This window comes from Myodes glareolus, chromosome 19 (assembly GCF_982192425.1).
Source record: "Myodes glareolus chromosome 19, mMyoGla1.1, whole genome shotgun sequence".
Lineage (NCBI taxonomy): Eukaryota > Metazoa > Chordata > Mammalia > Rodentia > Cricetidae > Myodes > Myodes glareolus.
The window spans coordinates 5238728-5265126 of record NC_142044.1 but is presented as its reverse complement, the minus strand read 5'-3'; the positions used below and the strand labels follow the sequence as shown (position 1 = coordinate 5265126).

General features: G+C 48.3%; 1 protein-coding gene across 3 annotated transcripts in view; it reads right to left on the bottom strand.

Moving 5' to 3' along the window:
- Baalc (BAALC binder of MAP3K1 and KLF4) overlaps nt 1–23398 on the bottom strand; it is a 58231-nt gene extending 34833 nt beyond the window's left edge. The window contains exon 1 of one of the 3 annotated variants that reach the window (XR_015735585.1): nt 22348–23398. Coding sequence is in view for 1 of the 3 variants with exons in the window: in XM_087898736.1 (XP_087754862.1) it covers nt 22348–22507 (160 nt within the window). In the remaining 2 variants the exon portion in view is untranslated. The remainder of the gene's footprint in view (nt 1–22347) is intronic. The other 2 variants (XR_015735584.1, XM_087898736.1) reach the window with 2 other exon arrangements.
- Between the last annotated feature and the right edge of the window lie 3001 nt (nt 23399–26399).

The following is a 26399-nucleotide window of genomic DNA, read 5'->3' as shown; positions in this document are numbered from 1 at the left end:
GGGAGTCAGCTCTCTTCGTGTACTGCGTGGGTTCCAGGGGTTGAACTCAGGTCTGAGCCATCTTGCTGGCAGCACCCTTCGAATCTCGTTCCTTTCTATTCTATCACGTTTCTGTCTCAGAAACCACGTCCGTCCGTCTTCACTGTATGGACTTAAATGTGACCTTCAGTTCTATTGACCTGTCAGTTCATCTCAACCAGCAACGGAAGAAGTTGTACAAACTCTAGACATTCGCCAGGCTCTCCTGGATTGTGGGGATACAGAGTACCATCATCACCCCTAAATACATCCAGTGGGAAAGTGTGAAACAGAAATTAGAAAAGACGGAAAGTCAACTAATTCATGCTCATACTTTAGTCTCAGCGGTCCAGGAAAGAGAACGATATTCAACACCCAAGCTAGAGAATGGTCTACGTCCTTGACATGGCACATTAAGACAGTGCCATGCTTTACATCGCCCTTCAGTGAATACTAAATTAAATAATCAAGGAAACAAAATTTAGGTCATCATGAAAATAGGAGCAAAGACACCAAGGACAAAGGATGCTGTGTTAAAGAAGGGACTGGAGGAAGGAAGACTTGGCTGTTAGGATAGCGGAGGCAGGAGGCAGTGAGGACTTCTGCTCACTTCTGCTCAAGAAGCACAAGGGGCTGAGCTGAGCAAAATGTACTTAAGAGAGCTTTGTATTTAAGACGGGGGAGAATCAGGAAACACCATTCACATCCCTGCAGAACCAACTGCAGTCTGCCTTTTCCACTAGGGTTCTCTCAAGTAACTTTAGACTCGGTATGTCCAGTCTGAACTAGTTCACAACCCCAACCGTCAAGCGGGTTCTCCTCGACTGCCACCAGCTTGCTCACCTCTGATCCCAACAAGGGACAAGCGTCCTCTCTCCTTCATTCCCTGTCACCAAATGCGACTCTGTTGCCTGTGGATTTCCTCAGGTGGCTCCTGACTCGGCTTCTGTTCTCACCTGAGGGGTCCGGCTCCCTCCCCCTTGCCTCCAGCTGACACCCTTCACTGGAGTTCCTCTCCATCCCTCAGTGCCTCCTCCTCACGGAGGAAGAATGAATCTTTCCACACCACAGCACAGTTTTATTTTCTTCATGCCAGCTTGCCCTGTTGCCTAAGATCAGAACCCTCCATTTTTTAAAAAAAAATTGTTTGGAGACTATGTTGAAAAAAAAAAGCCCTTTGAAATTGAGGGGGAAATTACTTCAACTGACACTTTTCAGTGTTCCAAAGACAATGGTGGGGTTACTAAATAACGTTGCTATTAAAACTATGAAATTTCATAATCAACTTTCAAGGAAAGCACAAAACATGAATAAATAAATGTTAAAAAGACATATAGCTCTCCAGAGAATATATCTTAGTGTCATGCACAGCACAGGTCGCTGTCTATAACCTTCCGACACTGACAGGCTGAGAGAGGGGTTGTTCTCCTAATTATGTGCAGCCAGAGAATCCTTTGGAAGTCCCTACACTGGGTTGGGTGTCATGGTGGGTGGAAGTGGAAGCAGGAGGGCTGGGAGTGGAAGGAGGAGAGTCAGGAGCTCAAGGTCATTCTCTACTGTGTAGCAAATTCAAGGTTAGCCAAGCTGCGTGATACTCTTGTCTCAAACAAACAAATAAAACCTATGTGTTTCTTGGCCAGTCCTTTCGCTAATACAGCCTGCACCCCCAACACAATATCCCTTCTAGTTTTAAAAGGACACTCCCGTTTGTTAGCTTCCCTTTCTGACCCACCTACTATTACGCCAAAGTCTATATTCTTTGGAACCTACAATTTTGAAGCATGCACACTGACTCCCAGCTTTCCCCAATAACTCTGCCCTGCTTTCAGACCACGTTGGGTGAATTAGAGCACGTGACCAAAGGCCTTCTCGTGCATTTTCATGGAGGTGTAATTTGTTCCGGGCCATCACTCATCCTCAGTAATCCTAGGACTTAGGCGGGACCTACCAGAAAAGGGCTGTGAGTCCCATTGGACATGAATCTGGGAGGTACAGTGAGTCCCTGATGGAGTCTGGGCACAGGGAGGAAGAGAGCTTCTGATGCAGTTGACGCTGAAGAAGGGGCTTGAGAAATGGAGAGTGAAACCCTGGTCTCTGGTGTCACGTGAGCCTTGAAGCCAGTCTGTTTCTAAGCCAGCCTGACCCTCAGCCTTCCTGTTCCTGGCGCTCAGGACATCCCCAGTTTTGCTCAGAGTGCTACCCTGGTTTCAGATACTGATGTTTGCTTATTTAGGCCACCAGGAATCCTAACTGATGTGCTGCATGGACCACAAGGGTGGCCCTGCACATTCCTACACAAGCTCGACCACCACCATCCAGGAGTCCCTGCCTTGCTTGCACAGAAGCTGGAATGTGCCCTGTAGTCTCCACCCATGCCTTACGACTGGTGGATACCAGCAGTGAGTTTGCATCACACACTAAGCAGCTGTCCTAAATCACTCACCCCAAAAGAAAGAGAAGTCAGCTGGCAAGCCTCACCTGGGCAGCCCCTGGTGAGATGAGGGGAATAATTTACCGGGGAATCAACGATTGTCCTCAGATCTGTCTCCCGTGCTCAACCCGGCCCCGTGAAGCAGAGTAGAATGCGAGCAAAAGCAAGGAGCTTGCTATGGATGACGGCAGAACACAGAAAGCCGGGCCTCCTCTCCTATTTCATGTCTTAGCTCCGTGTGCTCCGGGTGCCTGAGCTCCACTGGGTGCATCTGAAGGCCCTCACTCTTGGCATTTGGGCACAGGCTGGGGGCGGGAGCTGTAAGTCCTGGGGCTATCTATGTAGCGGCACCCGGGCCTCTGTCTACCACTTGGGATATCACCATCACCCATGCCCTCGGCTCTAACAACCCAAAAATGTCTCTTGACAGCAGCAGGTGCCTTCTCTAGGCAAAACTATCCAGCTCAGAACCGCTGTATAGCGGTGTTAGTTGCTATGGCGTTGAGAGAGGGCTTCCGTGCCCACTGAAAGTACCAGTCACACCTGGAGTCTAAGGAAATGGATTTGAAAGAGACACCAGGGTCTGGATGTGTGAGGCAAGAGTGGGGTGAAATGGTGAATGAAGAAGTTGCTAAGGAGACAGGATTCTGTTGAAAGGTAAAACTAGGACCCCTAGTAACGAACCTGCACCAGGCCAGTACAGTGTGCGACACCCTCAGAGGCCTTTCCGGGCTCTTGAGGAAACAACAGAAGTCGGGGCAGTGAAATATTCTCTTTGCTTTTCCTTTCCGTGTGTGTGTGTGTGTGTGTGTGTGTGTGTGTGTTGTGCGTGTCTACATGTGCATGCCTGTGCATGTGTATGTGTGCACGTCCCTGTGAAAGCCAGCGACTGATGTGGGAAACCTTCTTCCATTGCTTTTCATTGAGACAGGGTCTCTCAGTGAAACCCAGCGCTGGCCAATGGAGCTAGCCTCTAGTCAGCTTGCTCTGGGAGTTGCCTCTGCCTTTCAAAGCAAGAATTACAGGTCGACCACCACACCCTGCCAGGATTTACTTTGCCTCTGACAGTACTGATTCCAAAATCTGACCTTGCTGCTTTAACCACTGAGCTGCCTCCTCAGCCCAAAGTGTACTCATTGCTTTTCATGTAACCTCTGACCCCTGAGACCAGCGATACCCGAGGATGTTAGAACTGAACTTGGAAAAGTCCATAAACTTGAAACAGAGACCAAACGGCCTGGCTCAAGATTACCTGTTGCTGTCTCTTCAATCTCCCGGACATTTACTTACAGCCTCAGAGAGTAAATTCCAGAAATGGCTGTTTCAACCCAGTGTGTCTCAGAGGGACGGGGTAGTGTGTGAGCAGAGAGGCTCATGCTGACAGAGAGCAAGGAGGTGTTGCTTGGGTAAATTGGGTCAAGAATCTCTGAGGAGGCTGCAAGACTGTCTCTGGAAGAAGAGGCCTTGAGGCGGAGAGGAAACAGTTGGGACTGCCCAGTGGAGCTTGGCAAGAAGGGAGGACTTTGGGAAGTTTTTTAAGTTTTAAAATGGCCATTATTTGCTTATGTACCTGTGTGTGAGCGTGTGGGGTGTGTGCGTGCCACTGCACACATGTAGAGGTCAGAGAGCAGCTCGCCGGCGTCAGTTTTCTACTTCTCTCTTAAAGGCCCTGGGGATGGAACTCAGGTTCGTCCTGAGTCTTGACAGCTCGACCTTGGGGATTTGCTGAAGGAGCCAGAGTCGTTTGCTTACACACGCAAACCTGAGGGAGAAGGAAACCATACGGTGATTGGTTACAGTTGTGTGTGGTTCACCCAATGAGATCACATCAGGCTTCTGACCTACAGTCCTGGAAGATAAGAAGCTTGCGGTCGGTTATTTCAACCGCGACAGGGATTTGCTGCTGCGCACAGGATGGATGCTTTCCCACTCTGCCTTCAGGGACTGCACAATAACTCAGTACTCAGCAACCTAGATCCCACAGGATGCAACCATGTCTGCCGTAACTCAGACCGATTTCACTCATTCTATGTCTTAGGTTAACGGGAAGACATGGAGTAAAGGTTGTGGGCTGGATAGTTTACTCCAGCCTTTGTGCTGATTGTTAGCAATTCCATGGTGGCCATACTTGAAGCCCGAGTGTCCGCTTGCTGCAGGCCTCCCTGGCTAGAAAGACTCAGCCAAGGTCTGATGCACCCTCAAGCTCCTCTTAAGATAAGGCCCAGTCTGATCCCTTGTCACAGGCCCCATCCATGTCAACCTCTGTCGACCCAGAGAAGCACAGGGAAAGATTTCCGAATGGCAGGCTGCAGAGACAATTTCCCCCAGGGGCGCATGAGGAAAATTAGACCGTATAGCACTTCAGGAGTGTAGAGGTGGGTGGCCTCCTTTCTTAGCAGGGCGGCCGGGCCTCCTCAGCTCCTTCAGAAGGAGGCTCCCCCTGCATGCTGTCTTGTCCTCTGCTGCATTTAGTTTCCCCAGAACACTGAATTCTAACACAGCCATGTGCTTTTCCACTGCCCTATACTTAGAAGGCAGCATGAGAACAAGGACTTGGGTTTTGTCACTACCCCACAGGGCCCGGAACAGTCCTTTTTACATAACAGCTCATCCATAAACACTTGCTAAGCTAATCGCCCCCTCTGTGTGAATATGGGTGTAAAATATATTTTCTTCTTTAATTTAATTTAATGATGAATTCCAAAGGCCTTGAACTCATTGATCTCGGGGTAGAGGTTTTGAGGAACGCATTGCATGGCTTTAACTTTGTCACCTAGGGGGTTACCAATCTTCACCAGGGGCTCTGGCACCTTCCCCTTTTCCCCTTAGAAGTCCGCTGGGAGGTCTACATGGAGGGATGCTATGCTTCCTGATCCTCTAGAGAGTGTCTATGAGAAGCAAGCTGCATGTTGTTGTGTGAGACCCTGACGCCTGGACTAGCTATGTTGATCTTGCTGTTGGCTGAGGGTAGGTCGTTAGGAAGGAGCTGACCCCCGAGACACCCAGCCTCAGCACCATCACAACTCCAGGCTAAATGTCCTTACCATTTAGTTCTATTTTGAACTGAGCTTCTTTCACCCTCAGTGGGGTGCATCCCAAAAGCAATCTTACCCCCAGCACCACTGAGAAAAGCAACATGGGAAATATCCTTCCTCCCATGGGGGTCTAGTCATTCTAAGGGATTGTTTTTCTTTTTATTACTGTTTTTTATATCCAAGCATTATCTATGGCCATTGAGTCCTTCTCCCAGTTTTCTATGTTAGTGGTTATTTTTTTTTAAAAAAAAATATGTTTTCCAGGGGCTGGAGAGATGGCTCAGAGGTTAAGAGCACTGACTGCTCTTCCAGAGGTCCTGAGTTCAATTCCCAGCAACCACATGGTGGCTCACGGCCATCTATAATGAGATCTGGTGCCCTCTTCTGGCATGCAAGCATACATGGAAGGAATGTTGTATACATAATAAATAAATAAATCTTTAAAAAAAATATTTTCCAATTTAAAGTTCTTAATTTGGAGACCCTACCAGATTCTCCTTGCTGAGGGTCTACCTTCTGACCTCTTTCCTCCTCTGGACTCGCCAGTGTTAAGCCACAGGGATAAGGCTAAGAAACTGTTGGAAACCTGAGTCCTTGCAGCCCACAGTGTTTGAAAGGATGAGTTACTGAGGAATCCATCCTCCACAAGGGGCTGAGCATGATCACGTGTCTGTGCCATTCAGCTTACCACACTTGACCAACAGGCTTACCACTGCAGGCAGGGCCTCCTTCAGCTTCTAGCCCGCTAGATCCCCTGTGCTCTCCCACCAGACCTCATGGCTACCGGCACTGCCCAGGCTTATGTAGTGCAGGCGCCTTCCTGATGTGGGATTCCCCCTGTATGCTGTGGTTACCACTGGTTAATAAAGAAACTGTCTTGGGCCTGTGCAGGGAACAGAGGGAGAGGAAAAACTAAACTAAATGCTAGAAAAAAGGAGGAAAGAAGGAGGAGTCAGTGAGAAACCATGTAGCCCCGCTGGAGCCAGATGGAACATTACCTGGTAAGCCACAGCCACGTGACGATACACAGATTAATAGAAATGGGTTAAATTAATATGTAAATGTTAGCCAATAAGAAGCTAGAGCTAATGGGCCAGGCAGTGATTTAATTAATACAGTTTCTGTGTGATTATTTCGGGGCTGAGTGGCCGGGAAACGAACAAGCGTTCTCCAACACCGCCTGGCATGAGTCTAGAGAAGTGGTTGGCTGTATCCTCAGGGCCCTTTCAAGCCCAAATGCTAATGAATCACTCTTGCATTTTATATATTTCCATTAATCATTCCCGAATGCATTCATCCAGGCTTTCTCCTGCCCCTTGCCCATACACGCATTTCATGGGATGTGCAGAGAAAGTCAGCTAACTGGCTGCATTCCTGCAGCGTGTTCCCAAAGCCTTCGCTAGAGAGAGAAGCCTGCTTCACGACAGGCTGTGTCATGTAGGAGCAGGACTCAGCGCAGAAATTGGCTTTACAGTCAGATCCCCAAGGATCTGCATGGTATAAATTCCTGACACTTCTGTTTGTCGTTGGCAAACACACAGATGGCTTTTATTTCCAGAACATTCTGACATAGTTTGTTGTTGCTTTGGCTTCTTTGGGCTTGTGTGGTAGATCTGTTGTTCCTCTGTTATTATTATTTGATCAAAGGGGTTTCCCAACCAAATTGGAACATGTGTATTTATTCTTTACTACGAAATTCTTATCAAAACGGAGGAGGCTGGAGGAATGGATTCAGAATGCAGCCCCTTTCCAAAGTCTAATGCATTCACACCTGGGGGTTGGCTGTTCCCGGAGCTCCCTGGACCCTGCAGATGCCGTTTCCCTTCCCTGGGTCGAGTCTGGATGGAAGCTGCTGTGTTCTCTAAGGTTGGCCTTGTTCGTTGTGGGAATGGGGTCTTTTGCCTTCTCTGTGTGGTGGGATTTGGAGGTGTTTTCTCCAGGACCTCCCAGCTTCTGAGGAGAAGGCAGGGCTGTGTGCAGGGACACACTCACACATCCCGTGGCTCACGCTCGCTGCCGGCAGCACTGCTGCCAGTTACTTAGATAGAAGTTTAACATTGTCAGGGCTTAAACTGAGTAACACTTATTCTAACCCTTCTTGATTTTCTGAGACATGGAATTGCTGAAATCTAGTTAATTTTGAAGCATGGAATCGTTGAAATGCAGTTAATTTAGCCTGAAATGTGAAGGCTAAATTTATGGTCTTAGTGCTTAGTGTTGACATCAGTTTCATAAAAAAATTACCCTTAGTCAAAAGTCTGCTTCAGGCTGGTTGTTGTTCAATTTTCCTAAAAATGAAGTGGTTAGCAAGCTCCTGATGGGGGTAGGACCTTAGGATACATCTTCTAAATGCTTCCATTTGGAATATAATTATGGGAAAAATTATAAACAAATTTGAACTCGTCTAAGTGACCTGAACTTGGAGCTACGCCATAATGTAGTACTCTTGTCTACATCATTTTAAAGGCTAAGTTGGTACCAACTCCATGAACTGTCTTGCTACATGAAGAAAGGGATATACGGGTGAGACCTCTCTCTGTGTTTTGTGGAACAAAATGACTTCTTGGATGACAGCTTCTAAACGGAGTCATTGCCTGTCACATGACTGCACAGGGACTCTGTGCTGGAGACGATGGAGCCCGTATCGTGGGGTGCACAGTCTCCATCTTTACATGTGCCTGTCAGTGGCGTGTGGTTAAGTTGGCAGCGCTGGGCAATCATGATGGTGACTCAGACAATGGTCCTCATCCTCCAAAGCTGGCAACTTACTTGGTGGACAGAGTAGAGAGTAAGCGTACTGTTCTTCTAGCACTAAAAATAATACTTACAATTTAATTTCTATAAATTTCTATACCAAAGGAATTTGGGTAATTGGTGTCTTAAATGCTGACTATTACTCAGAATGTCACTGGCTTCCTAGTTGTGGGGGGAGGGGCACACCTGTGGATTGTTTTTGCATTCTGGTTGTTTATAAGTGGTAAAGAGTGGCCTTGCCAAGTTTAATGTGTACAGTTTAAGGTAAGTGGTAGGTTTTCAGAAAGCCATTCGAGCAACCCTTACATCTGCAAAGCTGGCATCTGTCTCCACTTTACAGGGAAACCAGCCCAGAAGGTGGAGAAATTTGCCTCAGTTGGTAATGAATAAGCCAGAGCAGAGGTCACCAAGGGATCCTGGTGACCTTTGACTGCTTTCTCAGAGCAAGAGATGTTTTCTTGGGTCATTCTGCCAAATTGTAATTTACCCGTAATGATTTTTATCAAAAGATCACTTTGCCAGAAACGAATCAAATGCTCTCTTTACTGGGGGAGGTGGGGAGTCTGAAATCAAAACAGTGGGGTGAGAATGGGGGTCAGCGATCGATGTCTGAAATACGATCCGATCATTGTTTTCAACTTAGTCTAGAAAAGTTTGCTGGAACTGAAGCAGCAGAAGCCAACACAGGCAGGAGCTGGGTCTGGAGCAGGAAGAACAGAGCAAAGGCCCAAAGAGGGAGCCAGCACTCATGAAGGGGAGCTAACAGGGGGCCTGGCCACACACACTGAAGATCCTAGACTTTAAGGAGGGGCATGGAATGCTAACCGCCCTGACTAAGCAATTGCGTGCTGTATGCATGTATAGATATTTTACACTGTAACTCATAAATATGTACACAAACAATGTTAACTTCAAAATAAAGTAAAAACAGCCAGGTGTGGTTGCACATCTTTGATTACGGCACTTGAGAGGTAGAGGCAAGCAGATCTCTGAGAGTTCAAGACCAGCCTGGCCTACAGAATGAGTTCCGGGGCAACATAGTGAGACCCTATCTCATAAATAAATAAACATTTTTTTAAAAGTAAAAACAAAAGTCCCTTCAAATAAAAGAAATGACAAAAAAAAAAAAATAAGCAGGTTGGTACTGTTGGCTACACAGCCCCGGCTTGTGAATGTCTTGTTTGTCATTTTTTAAAAACATGGACTAACGATGCCAAGGAAGTTGAGGCAGAAAGAAAATTCCGGGGGAACTTTGGGTACCCAGGTGCATTCAGGAAGTTGTTAATTTATTCTTTTGGAGAATTAGCATTCTGGCTGACACAGGATCTGCTCTTGTCATGGAAACCAGATTTCTGGGTACTTCCCCATTAGTGAGCCCTGCCTGCACTCTTCTTGTCTGGGTTTCCTGAGTTCATTCAGGTCCCACTTGAACAGAGGGGTTTGCAGAGGTACAGAGGGGGAGGCCTGCCGGGCAGCCTTTCCTCACTGCTGTCCTTAGCTCACCCCAGTCTCTGTGGAGCCAGCTTTTATGAATGTGTCCTTTAGAACTGAAGAGCGCCAGCCTCAGGGCAAGTGAATCCGCTGGTGACGGATGCGTGCTCGGGCCTGGACGGGAGAGGAAGCCACACATACAACGGGAAGTCCTTAGAAGAGTTTCCAGAAATCTTTCCAAAATTCCTAAAAGTCCTTCCTTCTAAGGACTTCTAGAAGTAGGTGCCTTTGTGTGCAGGCTAAAATCTGCATTGCATGGGAGAATCTGAAAAACCAAGTTGGAATTCTGGCAGCCTTTAAGGGAAGAGGCAGTTAGGGACTGTGGGTTCGCAGTAGAGGGAGGCATGTTTGTTCGTGTCTCCTGCTTGGGTACTTCTTTCCCGGCTATCCTCTCTCAAGCTCAGCTGCCTCTGTCTGGCTTGATCGTTTTCAAACAGGTTTCTAAAAAATTTACCCAGAAAATTGAGATGTGTACAGATGTATGCTACACAGCAACAATTTCATAATATTGAAGGAAAACCGTATTTACTTAATAAAATTGCCAGATAAAAAATAATATAACATAAATTCCTGTTCTGGAGAAAACCACCTGCCCCTTCTCAAAGTACCTTCCATTTTTAAGAAGAAGAACACCGAAAGTTCTTGAAGCACATCCCTCTAAGAAGGCTAAAATGTATAACCTGATACCCATCCATATTAGCTTTGAAGAGCTATTATAACAAAGAACCCCAAACCAGAGGGAGAAAACACAGGCATGGCCTGGAGGCTAGCCTCCCTTGTACACCGCACTTCTAAATAAGAAGCATGGCACACCGCACTCTGGAAGCCAGAGCACTGAACTCTGAAGCAGCTTAAGTAGCCGGTCGGCGGAGGAGTCCGCATTCCCCATGTCTCCTTTCCATGCTTCTCTGGCACAGAGACCCTGGTGAGATAAGCACTCGCTATCCTGTCCGAGGTGGCATGCTAACCAGTCACGGTTGGGAGACTTCCACTATGTGAATGGTTGCCTGCATGCAACACAGCAGATCCTGAAACCATCTCAGCACCCTTTCCCCACCCACGGGCATTGCTCTCTTGACAGGGGACACCGCAGTAGCATCAGCAAATGGCCTGAAGCAGAATCCCATCATCTAGCTCACTATCTGGAAGTGAGACACGAAGTCACAGTTGTCAGTAGTGGGTCCTTCGTGTAGGCTGTAAGATGGAACCTGATCATCATTGGCATCTCTCTCGGCTTCGTGTGTGTGTGTGTGTGTGTGTGTGTGTGTGTGTAGCCCTTGGTGTTCCTGTAATCCCTACCTCCATCTTCAGGTGGCATTTCCCTCTCTGGGCTTGTATCCAATGGCATCCTTCTTACAAATCATTGGATCAGAGTTCACCTTAATCCTTTATGATACCATTTTACTCAATTCTGTGAGCAAATTCCCTACAAATAAGGGAATCGGGGTTTGAGCACACCTTTCTTGAGCAAATAATTCTGCCCATAACACATTCCGATCAAAACTACCAAGAATATTAGACATTTGAAAGCAGGAAAGAGATCAGCAAACACTGACTCCGTTAGCTGAGTCTAAGCAGAAGTAAAGATGCAATATGAGCTATACCTCTGTGTCTGAAACTGGGGAGCCGGTGACACTATATAGCCTTGGAAGGAGGAGAAGGGGTTGGAGAGAAAACTCTTCATAAAGAAACAATTCCAGATTCTTTCCCAACACAGCAGATCTTAATGGCTGCCCTTACTCCTTCCTGAAAAAAGTTGTTGTTTTGTTTATTTAAAAGTCTGTGCCCTGAAGATAACTTAGAGAAACTGAGTTATTTGACTGAAGATGTGACCGCTGAGTCACCAGACTTCTTCTCCCACTTGGATAGGCACAGTTCCTCCAGGTAGGAGGAGAACCTGCTCAGTGCAGTTCAGTCTCAAATACTCCACCTCCAAAGGCCTAACGGCTCCTGGGGAGAGGAGGGGACACTGAAGACACTGTGGCTTTGGACACAGAACTCAGAGGATTTGGGCTGCATCTCGCTTGAAAGCCTGCTCTCTGAGGACAGGCTTTCTTAGGACCAAAAAGCAATATGTGAGTGGCCAAGGGAGGAAACAGTCAGTAGTCCTGCCCAACCGTAACACCATACAGTCATGACCAGCAAGGCACGACATCCCTAAAGGGACAATACTGGCACTTAGACCTTGGACGGAACCAACAGTTGTCTAATTGGACCTAGGGACACTTAACAGAAGGGAAATCCTATGCAGAATTGTAAGCTTACCTAGTCAGCTACCTGTGACAAGTGAGGTCATTCCTGGATCTTAGAGGAAAATGTCCCTATCGCCACGTTCCTAAACCGGTACAGCATCTAGCCACACTCTATTTATCCTCACGCCTACCGATAAGCTTGTGGGTGATGCCACAAGCTGCCTCTCCAGTTAAGAGTATAAAATGAATTATGAATAATAAATAGTCTCTAATACACATTCTTTAGCATGCTAACTTATCAGAAGTTATTTAGCAGTCTTTAAAAAAAAAACTCCCTTCTGTCACATGTAACAGTGCATGTATTAACGCCAGTACTTGGGAGGCAGAAGCAGGTGAATTTCTGTGAGTCTGGAGGCTAGCCTGGTCTACACAAAGAGTTCTGGACCAGAACTACATATAGAGACAATTTCTCAAAAAGTGTCTTCGAGTGTTGGGACTAGTAACAGCAGAACCCAGCCCCCCTTTCTGTCCTCTCTACCAACTCTGACCTTGAAGGCTTTGAGTCTGAAATCTAACAACACCAAAGATCTACCTAGGACAAGAGTGTGACCAGGTTGGGACTGGTGGGATGGCCCAGTGGGTATGGAAGCTTGATGGCTGAATTCGGTTCTTGGGACCGACCTGGTAGAAGGAGAGTCTATTCCCACAAGCTGTTCTCTAACCCCCACCCTGCAAATACTCAAAAACAGACGCTGAATAAATAAGCTAATTTAAAAAAACTAGGACTCAATATTCTCTCCTGGCCTCTGCAAGGCACCTGCACACACAAACATGTATTCATACACACACAGATACAGATGTGGTAGGAGGGAGAGAGAGAATAAAAAAATAATCAACATTTTAAAATCCAGACCAAAAGTCGGCATTGGAGCACAGACAGGTTTGTGCCTGAGTTGTCTGTGGCTGAGCTGGCACTGAAAACTGAGAAGCTGGAGAAACTGCAAAAGAAATCATCATGTGGCCCCCCCACAGCCTAGAATATCAACTATTCAGCCTTTACAGACATTTGCAGACCTTGACCTACAGCCTCCCCGTCTCCGTGAGTTTACAACCAGCAGTATCATCAGCATTCATCAGCTTGAGACAGTGGTGGGGGCAGGCATGGAAAGTGGCTGTGGCAGAGGCCACAGGACAAAGAGCCTAAGAGCTTTCTAGTCAAGTTGAGTGTGGGAGACCTGCGGGGAAATTATTGGATGACAGCTGGAGAGAAAGCCTCCAGAGGCAGGCGGCGGCTGCCTCCACAGTTAGTGGGCAACAGGAAGTCATGATCCCCTGAGAATAGCGTGACAGTGATCCCAGCTCCGTCAAAACACTCCCCCAGCCAGAGCAAAAAGCCCTGGAACGGAGCTGTGAGGGGTCAACCCGACAGCTGCCATAGATATTAGGTAAACAGCAACGAGAAGCAGGGTTAGCAGCCTGACCGAGGAGCTGCCATTAGGAAAGACCACCGGGTACAAAGTGAGACAGGCTGGGTCCTCAGACACACCCACCTCTTACAACCTGCAGGCGTTTAGACAGGCAACGTTACCTCTTTGCCTCCCCCATCTGTAAGACGGAGATAACTGGGTTAGGTAATAACTGTGGGGTGCTTGGCCCTGGAGAGGTATTCAATGAATGCAAACAATGCTCGTGAGACAATGACTACATTCAGGTGTGGAGGCACGCTCATCCCTTATCAACCCCACCAACAAGCCCGAGCCTGAGCCTCACTGCAACACCCTGACTGTCTGGAAGGCGGTTCTTAGTGAAAATAATTAAATGGGGCCTTGGTTTCAGACATGCCTGTAGTTCACTGAGGTCCTGAAGCCTGCATCCCTCCTCTTAGGAAGTGTGCATAGGCCACTGCAGCTCCTTTGTAACCAATGCCATGCCCCGTTGTTATGGCAACCGGTTTTCCCAACAGCCCTGCTATTTTCTACAACCCTCTGGTTTCCTCCTGTGCTAAAGCCCACAAGCACGGAATTCTCATTATTTATTCATTTATATATTTATTTATTTGGAACTTCCACAGGGAATGCAGTCAGCTCTTAGTCTGCCAACTGGCTGTCTGAAGCATCCCTGACAGAAGCCCCCAGGTTAAGCACACACATCGCCCTGCACAAGAAACCTCCACAAGCCAGGCATAGTATAGGAATGGGAGTGCTCACCGTTAATCCCAGCACTTGGGAGGCAGAGATAGGTGGATCTCTGAGTTTGAGACTAGATTGGTCTACAGAGTGAGTTCCAGGACAGCCATAGAGAGACATGTCTCAGAGGGGGAGAGAAAGACAGAAAGCTTGCTCCATAAACATTCCCTCTCATGAAACGGCTGCCATGAAGCAGTGCCCTGGCCTCTGGACCATGCTAATCTTGCAGGAAAGCAAGGCAGAAGGAAACAACACAGAATTCCATGGCAGAGGACCATTCTACAAGATTTAAGGTTAGGAAAGCATGACCTTATTTTTAAATTATTTCCAGGGGTGGGGAGGTAGACTTGCCTAGTATGTAAAAGGCCCTGAATTTTAAATCCTGAAACCGCAAAATAAAAAAAGTTACGTATTTCAATATTAACACTTGTAGCTCAGACTCACGCTTGCTATGTTAGAAGAAGATAACCTTGAACTTACGACCTTGCTATCTTTACCTCCATGTTGGGGCTACAAGTCTGTCACCACATGTGGTTTTATGAGGTGTTTGGGTTCAAACCCAGGATATTGTTCATGCTTGAAAAACATGCTGCCATCTAAGCAGTGTCTTCCATGTGGCCGCGCATCGTTTTAACAAATGTTCACCTTATGTACTCCTTTGACACATGAGAATAGTTTAAATGCTAGTACAGCAAAATATTGATCCTAACAGCCACATCACCTTAGTTCCTGGGGATGACCTGTGTCTCCCTCTCGTCGATTCTTCCTTTCCTCTCTTGCCCTTGCTACTTGCCCCTGCTCTCCACCCATCCCCTTAGGATGAGAACTGGAGCCATCTTGCTAGCCACCTTCTTCCTTTCTCCTTTGCCAGAGGAGCCATGCAGCTTTGCGGATAACACATTCTCGGCTGCAGCATTGGTTTCCACTTGGGGCGTCCTGGAAGTGTATAAACCGCTTGGGGTTTGTTATCACCTGTTTCCTGTAGTAATATTTACAAAACAAACAAATCCCTCATAACCGAAAGGTTTGTCTTGAAGAGATAGATGGTTTAGTGGGTAAGGAACTTGCCATGATCTTAGGCTAGATCAACCCTGGGAGCTCACGGAAAGGGGGAAGGAGAGATCTGACATCCGCAGGGTACTGTGGCACGCGTGCCCATACACACCGTCCACAGAGTACTGTGGCATGCGTGCCCATACCCGTCATCTGCAGGGTACTATGGCACGCGTGCCCATAAACACTATCTGCAGGGTACTGTGGCATGCATGCCCATACACGCTATCTGCAGGGTACTATGGCACGCGTGCCCATACACGCTATCTGCAGGGTACTGTGGCATGCATGCCCATACACACCCTCCACAGGGTACTGTGGCATGTGTGCCCATACACGCTATCTGCAGGGTACTGTGGCATGTGTGCCCATACACACCCTCCACAGGGTACTGTGGCATGCATGCCCATACACACTATCTGCAGGGTACTGTGGCATGCGTGCCCATACACATTATCTGCAGGGTACTGTGGCATGCGTGCCCATACACGCTATCTGCAGGGTACTGTGGCATGCATGCCCATACACGCTATCTGCAGGGTACTGTGGCATGCGTGCCCATACACACCATGCACACTGTCACTCACACAAAAATAATAAGAAAAATAAAATAAAAGCTATGCATTTAGCAGAAAGAAATATTTTCTCGCCATAGAACCAAGAGTAGGCAAGAACTAAAAAAGCTGAATAAATGGAACTGAGGAGGAGGAGGAACATCTTCTCGGGTGTGCAGAGGGGAAGGGAACACACAGACTGCCTAGCTTATTCATCCAGGGAGCTCCCTCACCGGCACGGTTCAGCCAGGCATTCCTTACCTAACCTAACCAGCACCCTTGATGGTGGCAGACATGAGTCAATCACTGTCTTAAGACAGAAGCACCAGCTGTAACCGATGTCTAGAGAGTGGGACCTGAGTGGGGGTTCATGCCCAGAAAGACCTAGGTTGGAGGTTCTCCCCAGGACTGTCCCTCTTGGAAAACCTCTCGGTGAAGTCAGACCACCTTCCTCCACTTTTCCCTCTCGGAAGGGACAATGAGGGCACATGCTTCCTTGGTTCTTCTAGAATCCATGTACACAGCAATTCCCCAGGCTGAATGAAACACTCGGCCCTTCTCCTGTAGCCTGGCCCATGCTGACCTGGTTGGTGTTTCTGAGTTGGTCTCTTGTTTATGATTCGCTTCTTGAAACAAAGAAGCATGACCTACTTATCCCTGTACTAAATGACTACTGAACAAACAGAGCAACAAATGATCTTCCATCTTCAGTCTGAACAGGAGAGAAGACCTAGAAGGTTCTCTTCATAGCATTATCAAAGTGAATAAAAGCCAATAAACTTTAAAAAAGTAATTTGGGAGCCACTAAGATGAATTTTTAGAATAAAAACATCCAAAATAGGGTTACTTTGTATGGAGTGTTAATGCAGATTCGCAGGGTAGGGAAGGAGTCACCCATTCAATTTTTATTGAGTGCCATCTATATTCAATTACTGTCCCAAATGCTGGGTCTATCTACAGCAGAGAAAACTCAATATTCCTGATGCCACAGAACTTCAATTTAATTACAAAGGAAGATCTAAGAGTTTTAAGCAATCATGAGTGTTTGTGAGTCATCAAGGTAATATGCCAACAAGAGCAGACAAACAAAGTCTCACCTGACGCTTCCCTGTGCCAGGAGAGGGGCACTCAGGGGCCACTTCAGGATGTCCTCTGTGCTGTCTTATGCAGCTAAGCAAACATCAGGAGCCTAGCTCTAACCCAAGGTCACTCGTGTCAAGGAAAGACTTGGATGGAGTGAGCAACACATTTAGAGAATGAAGTCAAGCCCCAAGAGGGGAGAAGATTGCAGTGTTGCACATTTGACCTGGCATAGCCTTAGGAGGAGACTGCGTCTCCCAGAACTGAGAGAGCTGTTTGTGAGCCCACAGGGCTGGGGTTCATCAGGTGGGGACAGGAAATAGGAAGAGTCTTTGAGGAAGGTGCTCTGCAGAGGTGGAAGAAGCATCCTACACGAAGGAGGCTAAGACAGAGGACCGTGCTGCCAGACATCAGACATCAGGCGGGATCATCAAGAGATTAGGCAGACCTTGCATTCCACTAACTGAAAATCAAAGATCCTAAAACCAACCCTCATTAACTGGGGGTCGTTTAAGAGTGGGGGTGTCTTCATTGGGTTTTTATTGCTGTGAAGAGACACCATGACCACGGCAACTCTTATGAGAAAGCATTTAATTGAAGTGGTGGCTTATAGTTTCAGAGGTTCAGTCCGTCATGACAGGGAGCATGGCAGTGTGCAGGCAGCCATGGTGCTGGCTCCATCTTGACCAGAAGGCAGCAGGAAGTTGGCTGACTGTCACACCGAGTGAAGCTTGAGAAAAGAGACCTCAAAGCCGGCCCCACAGTGACACACCTCCTCCAACAAGGCCACACCTCACACCTCCTAACAGTGCCACTCCTTTTGGGGGCCATTTTCTTTCAAACCACCACAGTGGAGTTTGTCATCAGAGAAAGCCGGATCCCAGTTCTAGGATGGAGAAGTTGTTCGTGACAGTCTAAGCCTCTTTCCCTGGCTTACAAACACAGGAAGAAATGGTTCCTATTTCATCCTTGTATACATTAAGTGGGGTGATTTACATCAAATGTCAAGTACAGTGCCTGATCCTTCAGAAGTCATCAGCAAATGGTAGCTAAAGATAATACTAAATATCTTCACTTTGTCTTACAGCTCATTTAGGTAAATCATGCCCCAGCTCTCCAAAGTGCCATCTATATACCAACACAATTATTTAAAACTGTAAAGAACTACTTGAGAAAGACTTGAGGTGTTTTACTCGCTAAATAGATTAGAAAAAATGTATGGGCAACACTTGCAGTTTTCAGGAGAGACTGACAATGAAATGGCAAAGGGACTAAGGGGGCATCAGTGAGTGGACAGCTGCACTGGGCAGGTTGTGGCAACCTCAGACTCTCCTGGGAGAGCCCCCCTCCACAACAGAAGCACAACAAAATAACCAGTCCAGTCCAGCAGACTGATGATCTTAGGAGACTCAACCCACGCCAGACCAGCTCCATTCCCTTCTACAATAAGTTTAGAAATACGGGCCGGGGAAGGACACCACCAGCGGCTGCAGTTTCAGCTAGGTCTTCCATCCCAACCTACTGACAGTGGGACCTGAAAACTTAATTGCATTCTGCTGGCTGCTGGAAACAACCTCCAAAGGCAGGAAACAGAACCTCAGGGTCGGCTGTACGTGAGAGGAATGGGGGGCGGGCAAGAAACTCAGTTGTGGAACCGGCATAAAAATAAGCCTCCCACCGCCCACAGGAAAACGCGGAACTCTTGCACAAATCCGCGGAACGCTTGTCAGATGACACCAAGATGACACCCCCTCAGTCTGGAAGGTGGGTGGGAGCTGAGTGAGAGTCTAAGGCCCCTGTGCTGGAATGGAGCTGCTCAGTAGACAGGTTTGTGGAATCGGCATGCGGGGAACCACGGAAGGGTTAAAGTTGGGGGAGAGACTTTCTTAACAGAAGCTGTGGGGTCAGAAAGACACCCGGGAGAACTTCCCTAAGCTGACTCAGGTTGGGGGATGTCCGGCTGCAGGAACTACAAGGAAGAGAGAAAAAGAAAACATGGAACAGCTGAGATACCCGGAGGGCAGGGTGGAGCGCGTGCTGCTCATCCAGAGAAAACCTTTCTCGGTTGGTTCTCAGCCTTCTGGAGAGAACCTTCCTGGAGCCCAGCCTTGTGTCACACGTCCTCTAAACGCAGAAGACAGAGAGGGGTTAAGGTCACCATGAGAAAGGTGGCGCCCATTTGACACCAAGGAAGAGGGACCAGGACCCCGGGAAGAGGGATTTCTGGAAAACTGAGGAACTGAAGGTACATGGTTGAGGGAGTTTCCAGATGGGGACAATTGATCTGAAAGTCCATTGGCCCTGGACAGATGACCTCTAGGGTCCTCTCCAGCTCCATCCTAGAGCAAAGGCATCTTGGTTATTTGACAACCTGCACTGTCTTAAATCCAGCTCTTCTGCCTGCCTCGGTCAGAAAAGGATTGTTACAAAGACTGGCATTCTGGTTCCCTACACAGCACAGGCACCGTAGGCCATGGGGTTGGGTTCACACATGGGGACACAAAAGATGAAATGGGGTGGGGGTTAGGGGGTTGGGAGGAACTCAAGAATGGGGAGTCCTGGCCCAGGGTGACAGAAACCACAGCAAACAAGCCCCCCTTCCTTCCCCACCAGTACCAGCGCACTCCATAAAAGTTAGGCTCATACAACCTCCGGCCTACCATTGGCCCTGCCTACAAGGTAAGCCAGGACAAAGGTGGCCCAGAAATTACGGAAGTGGCCAGCCAATGACTAGTCTGGCTTCAGACCTATACTGTGAGAGGGAACCCATCCCTGACAGTGCCTGGAGGGCCAGGACCCAGAGACTGGACATCCTGGGGACCCAGGATAGAACCAAACAGGACTGGCAATAAAAAGAGAAAAAGTCAATGAAACGTTTCCCAATGGTGTTCTGCTATACTCATCAATTGCTGCCTAGCTCATTTGCCATCTGAGGCTTCACCCAGCAACTGATGGAAACAGATGCAGAGGCCCACAGTCAAACGTTAAGGGGAGCTTGGGGAAGAAAGAATTATAGGAGCCAAAGGGATCAAGGGTACCACAAGAAAACCCACAGAATCAACTAATCTGGGCTCATAGGGGCTCACAGAGACTGAACTGACAACCAGGAACCCTGAATGGGACTGACCTAGGCACTCTGTATATATGTTACAGCTGCGTAGCTTGGTCCACCTGGGAGACTCCTGACAGTGGGGGCAGGAGCTGTCTCTGGCTGTCCCCTACTTTTGGGACCCTTTCCTCCTCCTCCTGGTTGCCTCATCCAGCCTTAGTAGGAGACGAGAAGCCTAGTCTCACTGCAACTTCTTATACCACGGTTGACCAATATTCATGAGAGGCCTATCCTTTTCAAAGAGAAAGAAGGAGACCAAGGGAAGGGGACTGGGAGTAGGGGAAACCATGATCAGGCTGGGAAAATTCAATTAATTAACAATAAAAAAGGAGCAAGCCTGAAGTCTCGGGACCCTAAGCAAAGATCTAGCCAAGCAATGGCCTGTATTCCAACCACGGGGACAACGTCCACAACGTGGGCTGCTCTGAGCTGCTCCAGTGTAATTCCACACGCGGAGGTAGAAAACGAATATATGTACTCACCACACTGGTTCCGCTCTGCGTTTGCTAAGTCCACAGACTAACAGAATGTGCAACACATAATAGTTACTAAGTAAACAGATGGCACATGCCGGGGGTGGGGGGACTTAGGCCCATGCACGCCTTGTTCGTTCTTGATCCTCAGGAGTGTCCCCCCACTCTGACACTGATTGGCACTGCGGTCATCTCGGACACTGTCCCTGGACTGGAAGTAAGGCCCTTCTCTGAATGAGACTGTCTTCAGGACCTCGGAAGGCTGTTCCTGTTTGGCAAGGTTCCATCTATGAGTGTGCCTGTCCCAGATTTGGGACAGGCAACCAGATTTCATGATATATAAACAGAAAATAATGAATAAATGCTGGGAAAAATATGAGGAACACGTATGTGCTTATTCAGCCAATCCATAGCAACTTTTGTACCCATACAATAAACACATGCACACACACACGTGCGCCGAGCGAGTGCCAGCCAAACACCTGTTCCTTGAAGCTGCACTTCCTTCTTTTCCAGGCCCAATCTTTCCGACCATGTTTGCTGGCAGGGCTTCCCTGGCCTTGGACTCTACAGAGAAGGGTGACCCTTTCTTGGGAAAGTGCTGGCACAGCAAACATTTACGAAGCCTTCGGAGGCTCTGCTCATTCTCTTTCTGACTCCAAATTCAGCCAGAACATCCTTTGGGAACCCACTGGGCACAGCAGCAGCACCACCACCAAATAGCCATTGTGGTCATTGGGACTCAAGCAGTTTTCAGATGAATCCAGTGTGACCACAGTTTTCCCAGGCAAGCAGGGGAGGCTCATGCCTGGCTCCCAACCATGGAGGACAGGGACTGGGGGAGGAAGAAAACTTGAGCCCAGGAGCTCAGAGTCAGTCTGGACAATATAGCCAGATCTGGTGTCCGTAAGAAAATAAAAGGAGCAATTGCTGGGACTAAAGGGAATATTGATTCCCAAGATTATAAAGTAATGCAACACAATGGGATCAGGCAACAGAACTTTAAAAACCCAAATATTGATCTATGTAACAAGAGGTGAGGTTTCATTGGTTTCTCTTTGAGACATCACCAACACATTTAGGATCAAAGATCCGTCTACCTCAACAGTATCTACCTCGGCAATGTATGTGTGTGTGTGTGTGTGTGTGTGTGTGTCTGCTTTAAACTCAAATCCTGACTCATGCCTAGACCAGAAACTTCTCTGCATACCCTTGTCTGATTTCTGCTGTCCGAGGAATGACCTAGGTGAGAGCTTGTATAGTCGAAACCATTTATTTCTTGCTTCACAGAGAGCACTCAAGCATCTTGGGATAGGAGAAAAGTCCTTCACTATGACATAACGACTTGGCAAATGAGCTGGAGAGCGACGCTGGTGGTGGGCAGGCATGAATGATGCCCTGAACTAGGTTAGAATTTTGAAGCCCAGCCACGGGCTCATTCCCAGCAGGGTGGGATGGAGGAGGAGACAGAAAGGCTCCACCCCGAACATTCTGCTCAAGATTCTTGTCCATACATCAAAGATGTGAGGGCCAAATGACCCAGGGCATGGAGAATTACCCAATTGAGTACAGAGATGGCCAGAAGAGAAGCTGGACCATGGCTGGGTAAAGGCCCACTGGCTCAGGTGGGAAACGAGGTGTGAGCTGAGGGTTAGGTTTGTGGGTGAAGTGGGCTGTCCTCCTATCCCGCCCTCCCACGCCCGGGCCAATGCATATGCACTGGCTGGCTGAGGCCAAGAAGCTTTGGATCAAAAGGATGCAGAGAGGAGGTGGTAGCTCAGTCCTCTGGGAAGCTGTTCTTGACCTCGCTCCCTGGGCTCCATTCTGGCAGCTGGTCAGCTTGCAGGTCCTATTCTGTCCCTCTGTCACCCCACCCGCAAGCACGCCACGGGGGTCCTGGCTGCCCTGGGCTCCCCTGCAGCTCTAGCTGATTGCGGGCAGCCGGGCCTCGCGGGCACGGGGCTCACTCACCCGCGTGCAGGCCGCCCGCCTCCGGACCGCTGTCCGGGGCGGCGGCGCTGGGCAGCGCATCCGAGTCGGTGTAGGTGAGCCAGGTGGACTCGGTCTCCCGGGTCCAGCTCTCGTAGTAGCGGGGCTCGATGGCATCAGCCCGGCTCCCGCCGCAGCCCATCCTCCAGTCTTGCGGGCAAACCCAGCGGCCGCTCGACTTGCGGCTTGCGGCTGCAGCTCAGCCGGAGCGACGCAGCTCCGGCCCGCGAGGAGGCGGCCGCAGCGGCAGCGGCAGCGACATCGGTCCCCTAAGCGCCAGAGCCGCTGCCAGCACCAGGCTCCCCGGGCGCCCGCCGCCCCTCCTCTCCGCCTCCAAGGCCCTCCTCCTCCTCTCCACTCTCCTTCCCCAGCTCCCCCCAACCTCGCCTCTCCCACCGCCCCGCTGCAAGTTCCTCCTTCAGTGCTCTGCAAAAGAGCATGCTAAGGAGAAGCAGACAGGTGGTGGGAAGAAGGAAGGGGTCCCTCTTCGGTCTTCAGTCCACCTCCTAGACTCCCAACCAGTCAGCCATCATCGGTCCACCCATGCACCGCCCGCTGATTCAGTCATCCATCTACCCATCCATCCTATCATACCATCTCCTTCTGGATTGCTCTGACAGCTCACAGAAAACCTCCCAAGTTTTCGAGCCACTTGTTCTCAAAGCAATGGATAAACATCACTAGAAAACTGGGGAGATGGTGTTCTCCCCGAAAGTTAAGTTAGAGTCAGTGCCTATTTACAGGGTGGGTAGTAAGCAGGGCCCATGATTTCAGACAGTGCACGCAGCTAGACGCATGTCACTAATGCCCCTGCCAGGTCTGCAACTTCCTGATCTTCTGAATTTTGGTCCCAAGGAAGCAAAAGACCACCAGGACCGTCAACCAGTGAGAGCACCAATGAGTGCTCACTGAATAGTAATAAAACAGCCTCTTGGAGAGACTAGGTTCAAGCTATCAAGAGTCCAGTCTCTGGTGGAGGTCCCTGTGGCCGGCAGAAAAGAGACTTGGATACTCCAGACAAAGCCCAGGCTTATCTTCCCTTTAGGCTGCCCCAACAGGCCTCTGCAACCTCAGACAGACGGTGAGCAGGCAAACTAGGCCAGGTCCTCTGACGTCATTTGCTTCCTCCCCTGAATACTCGGGTATAAAAACAATTGGGTCTTTGTGAGGTGCTGTGCTCAATCTCCAGTATCACACTGATGGTGATGATGATGATGATGATGATGATGATGATGATGATAATGATGATGTCAGAAGGCACCTGCTCCCAAAGAGAAGTCTCAACGTCTCTGTCTAACAGAGACTGTGTTTTCTTCATTTCGGCAGTAAAGAACTATTTTATACCCTGGTGTTTTACCATGACAGCGCCTGAAGAGCGGTTGGAACAGAGGTACTTGGGTTGGAAGGGGCCTGGAGAGCTCTAGAAAATCAAAGCAAGCCCTGCAACTGGGACCTGCTGAGCAAAGGAAACTACATGAGCATGGGATGAGGTAGACGAGGCTGGAAAAGACCAAAGGAAAGGGTGTAGGCTTTGCTGTAAAAAATAGTGGGAGGGGGTAGAAGGTTTGAAGTTACATTTCACCAGCATCACCAGGTCTGCTCTAGGAGGCTGTTACTCAAAAACCAGGGGAGAATGAACGGACAGAGGGGCCAGCGTAGATTCTGGTGAGCCTTTGGAGGTGAGAAAATGGGCCAGTTACTGAGGAGGAAAGTACTAGAGATGCCTGCTAGGTGCAGGGGTCTAGAAATGATGGGCAAGTCAAGACTCAGTTGTCCCCCCTTTCTGTTTTATTTTTTTTTCTGTTTAGCTAGCTGCAGTCAACTAAAGTCCAAAACTATCACATGCAATGAACAATTCATGGTTTAATCACATACCCTTCTAAAAGAGCGCGATGAAATCTTACACCGTCACAATCTGTTCTGCAAGAGTACAAACCATTCCTTTGTCCGGTGTGTTCATGCTCTCTCTGCACCTGCCCAGCCAGAAAGTGGGCCGGCAATGCCCCTCCAAGGCCCGTGGGGTAAGGCTTAGTCCTCAGATGGGTTCTGGTGAGGCTGAGGAAGCTTTAAGCTGTAGGGACCACTGGGAAGTCTTCCAGTCACTGCCAATGAAGTCAACAATTGTACGAGTGTAGATAAAGGACACAGACGAGTGTCCATCACGTGGAGGGCACTGTGTTGCTATCGTTGCTCTTGTGGGACAAGACACGCAACATCAGCATCTCTGAAGGAGTCATCCTCACAAGACAATGGTTGTGAGTTTTCCTGGCGTAGTGTTGAAGTCTGGTAAGGGCGGTCATCTTTGTTCCTTTCTCCTTCCTTTCTGATGTTACCTCTGATTGCTTCCTACCAATATCATTTCCTCCTATCATTCCTACAGAATCATCTACCGGGCAAAGTTCTGTTTTTCCAAGGACTCCCTGCTTGTTAGTATTTAAGACCAAAGATTCAAAGAGCCTTGGTCCTGTGAAACCTAGGGAAGAGCCAATCTTGTGTTCACCAAGTAGCTGGGAAACGTCGTGTCTGAAGACAAATGAGGTTCCTGGGTTTGCAGCTCAGTTGCTAACATCCTTGCCAACCATGCATAAAGCCCCAAGTTGGTCCCTGGCACCACATAGACTCGAGTGTGTGGTCTATGCCTATGATCCGAGAATTTTGGAGGAGGAACAGGATAGCAGTTCAATGTCACCTGTAGGTACATGAGGAGTTCAAGGTCAGCCTGGGCCATGTGGGAAAATGAGAAAACAAGAGGGGAAAGCTAGGCAGCTCTGCGGGACTATCTGAAGTCAGAGCACATGCTTTCTCCACGGAGCTGGAGTCTTGATCAGACTGTCAAGCCTCTGCTTACCGAATGGCTCTCTGCCCTTTTAATTACAATTCTCTAGTTGGGAATGGAATTTCCTTCCAAGCCTTCAGAAATAAACTTTAATAAATTAGATGTAATTGTGTAAAAATCTAGTAGATGTCATAAATCATATAGTATCTGTTCAGAATCTTTAGCCTGACTACCATGAACTAGCAATCATTTTCCACAAAGCTGGAAAGTCATGGTAGAAAGGAAGGAAAGAAGGAAGGAAGGAAGAAAGGAAGGAAGGAAGGAAAGAACAAAGTTAGAAAGAAAGAAGCAAGGAAGGGGAAACGAAGCAGCGGGTTGGAGGGAGAGAATTCTGTGGCTAGATTAACTCAGATGGGTAGCATGAATGAACCCCTGGTTCCATCCCCAGCACCAGGGATGGTGACTCAGTGTGGTCCCAGCACACAGGATGTGGAGGCGGAAGGCACAAGTGTTCAAGGTCATTCTCTACATCCTCAGATACAAGACAGAGTGGAGGCCAGCCTGGTGTCCATTAAGATACTATTCCAAGAGAAGACAACAGAAGAGGAGGAGGAAGAATTCTGAAGAGTGGAAGCTGCAACTTGGGATCAACAAACCTTGGTCAAAGTCCTTAGAGCAATGAAGTAAATTCTGTATTAAAAATTATTGCTGGGGGTCTGGAGAGATGATGGCTCAGCAGTTAAGAGCACTGGCTGCTCTTCCAAAGGTCCTGAGTTCAATTCCCAGCAACCATATGGTGGTTCACAACCATCTGTAATGAGATTTGGTGCTCTCTTCTGGCAAGCAGGTATACATGCAGGCAGAACACTAAATGCATAATAAATAAATAAATCTTTTTAAAAATAGTGAGAAGACTGGAGAGATTTCTCTATGGTTAAGAGCACTGACTGCTCTTCCAGACAACCTAGGTTCAATTCTCAGTACTCACATGGCAGCTCCGGTCCCAGGATTCTACATTCTTCTGGCCTCCTCAGACACCAGGCACACCCATAGTACACAGACATACATGCAGGCATAAAAAAATAAATATAATTTTATATTTTATTTGCTGAAGGGTATTTGTTATATGATGGGATTCTCTAGATATCTGTAGCTTTAAGACCCCAACTGGTGAGTACCACATCCGACTTGTTTCCAAGGAAACCAAAATGAGCCTCTAGGGCACAGTGCCCTTCTTCCACCAAGGTCTCATTTCTCT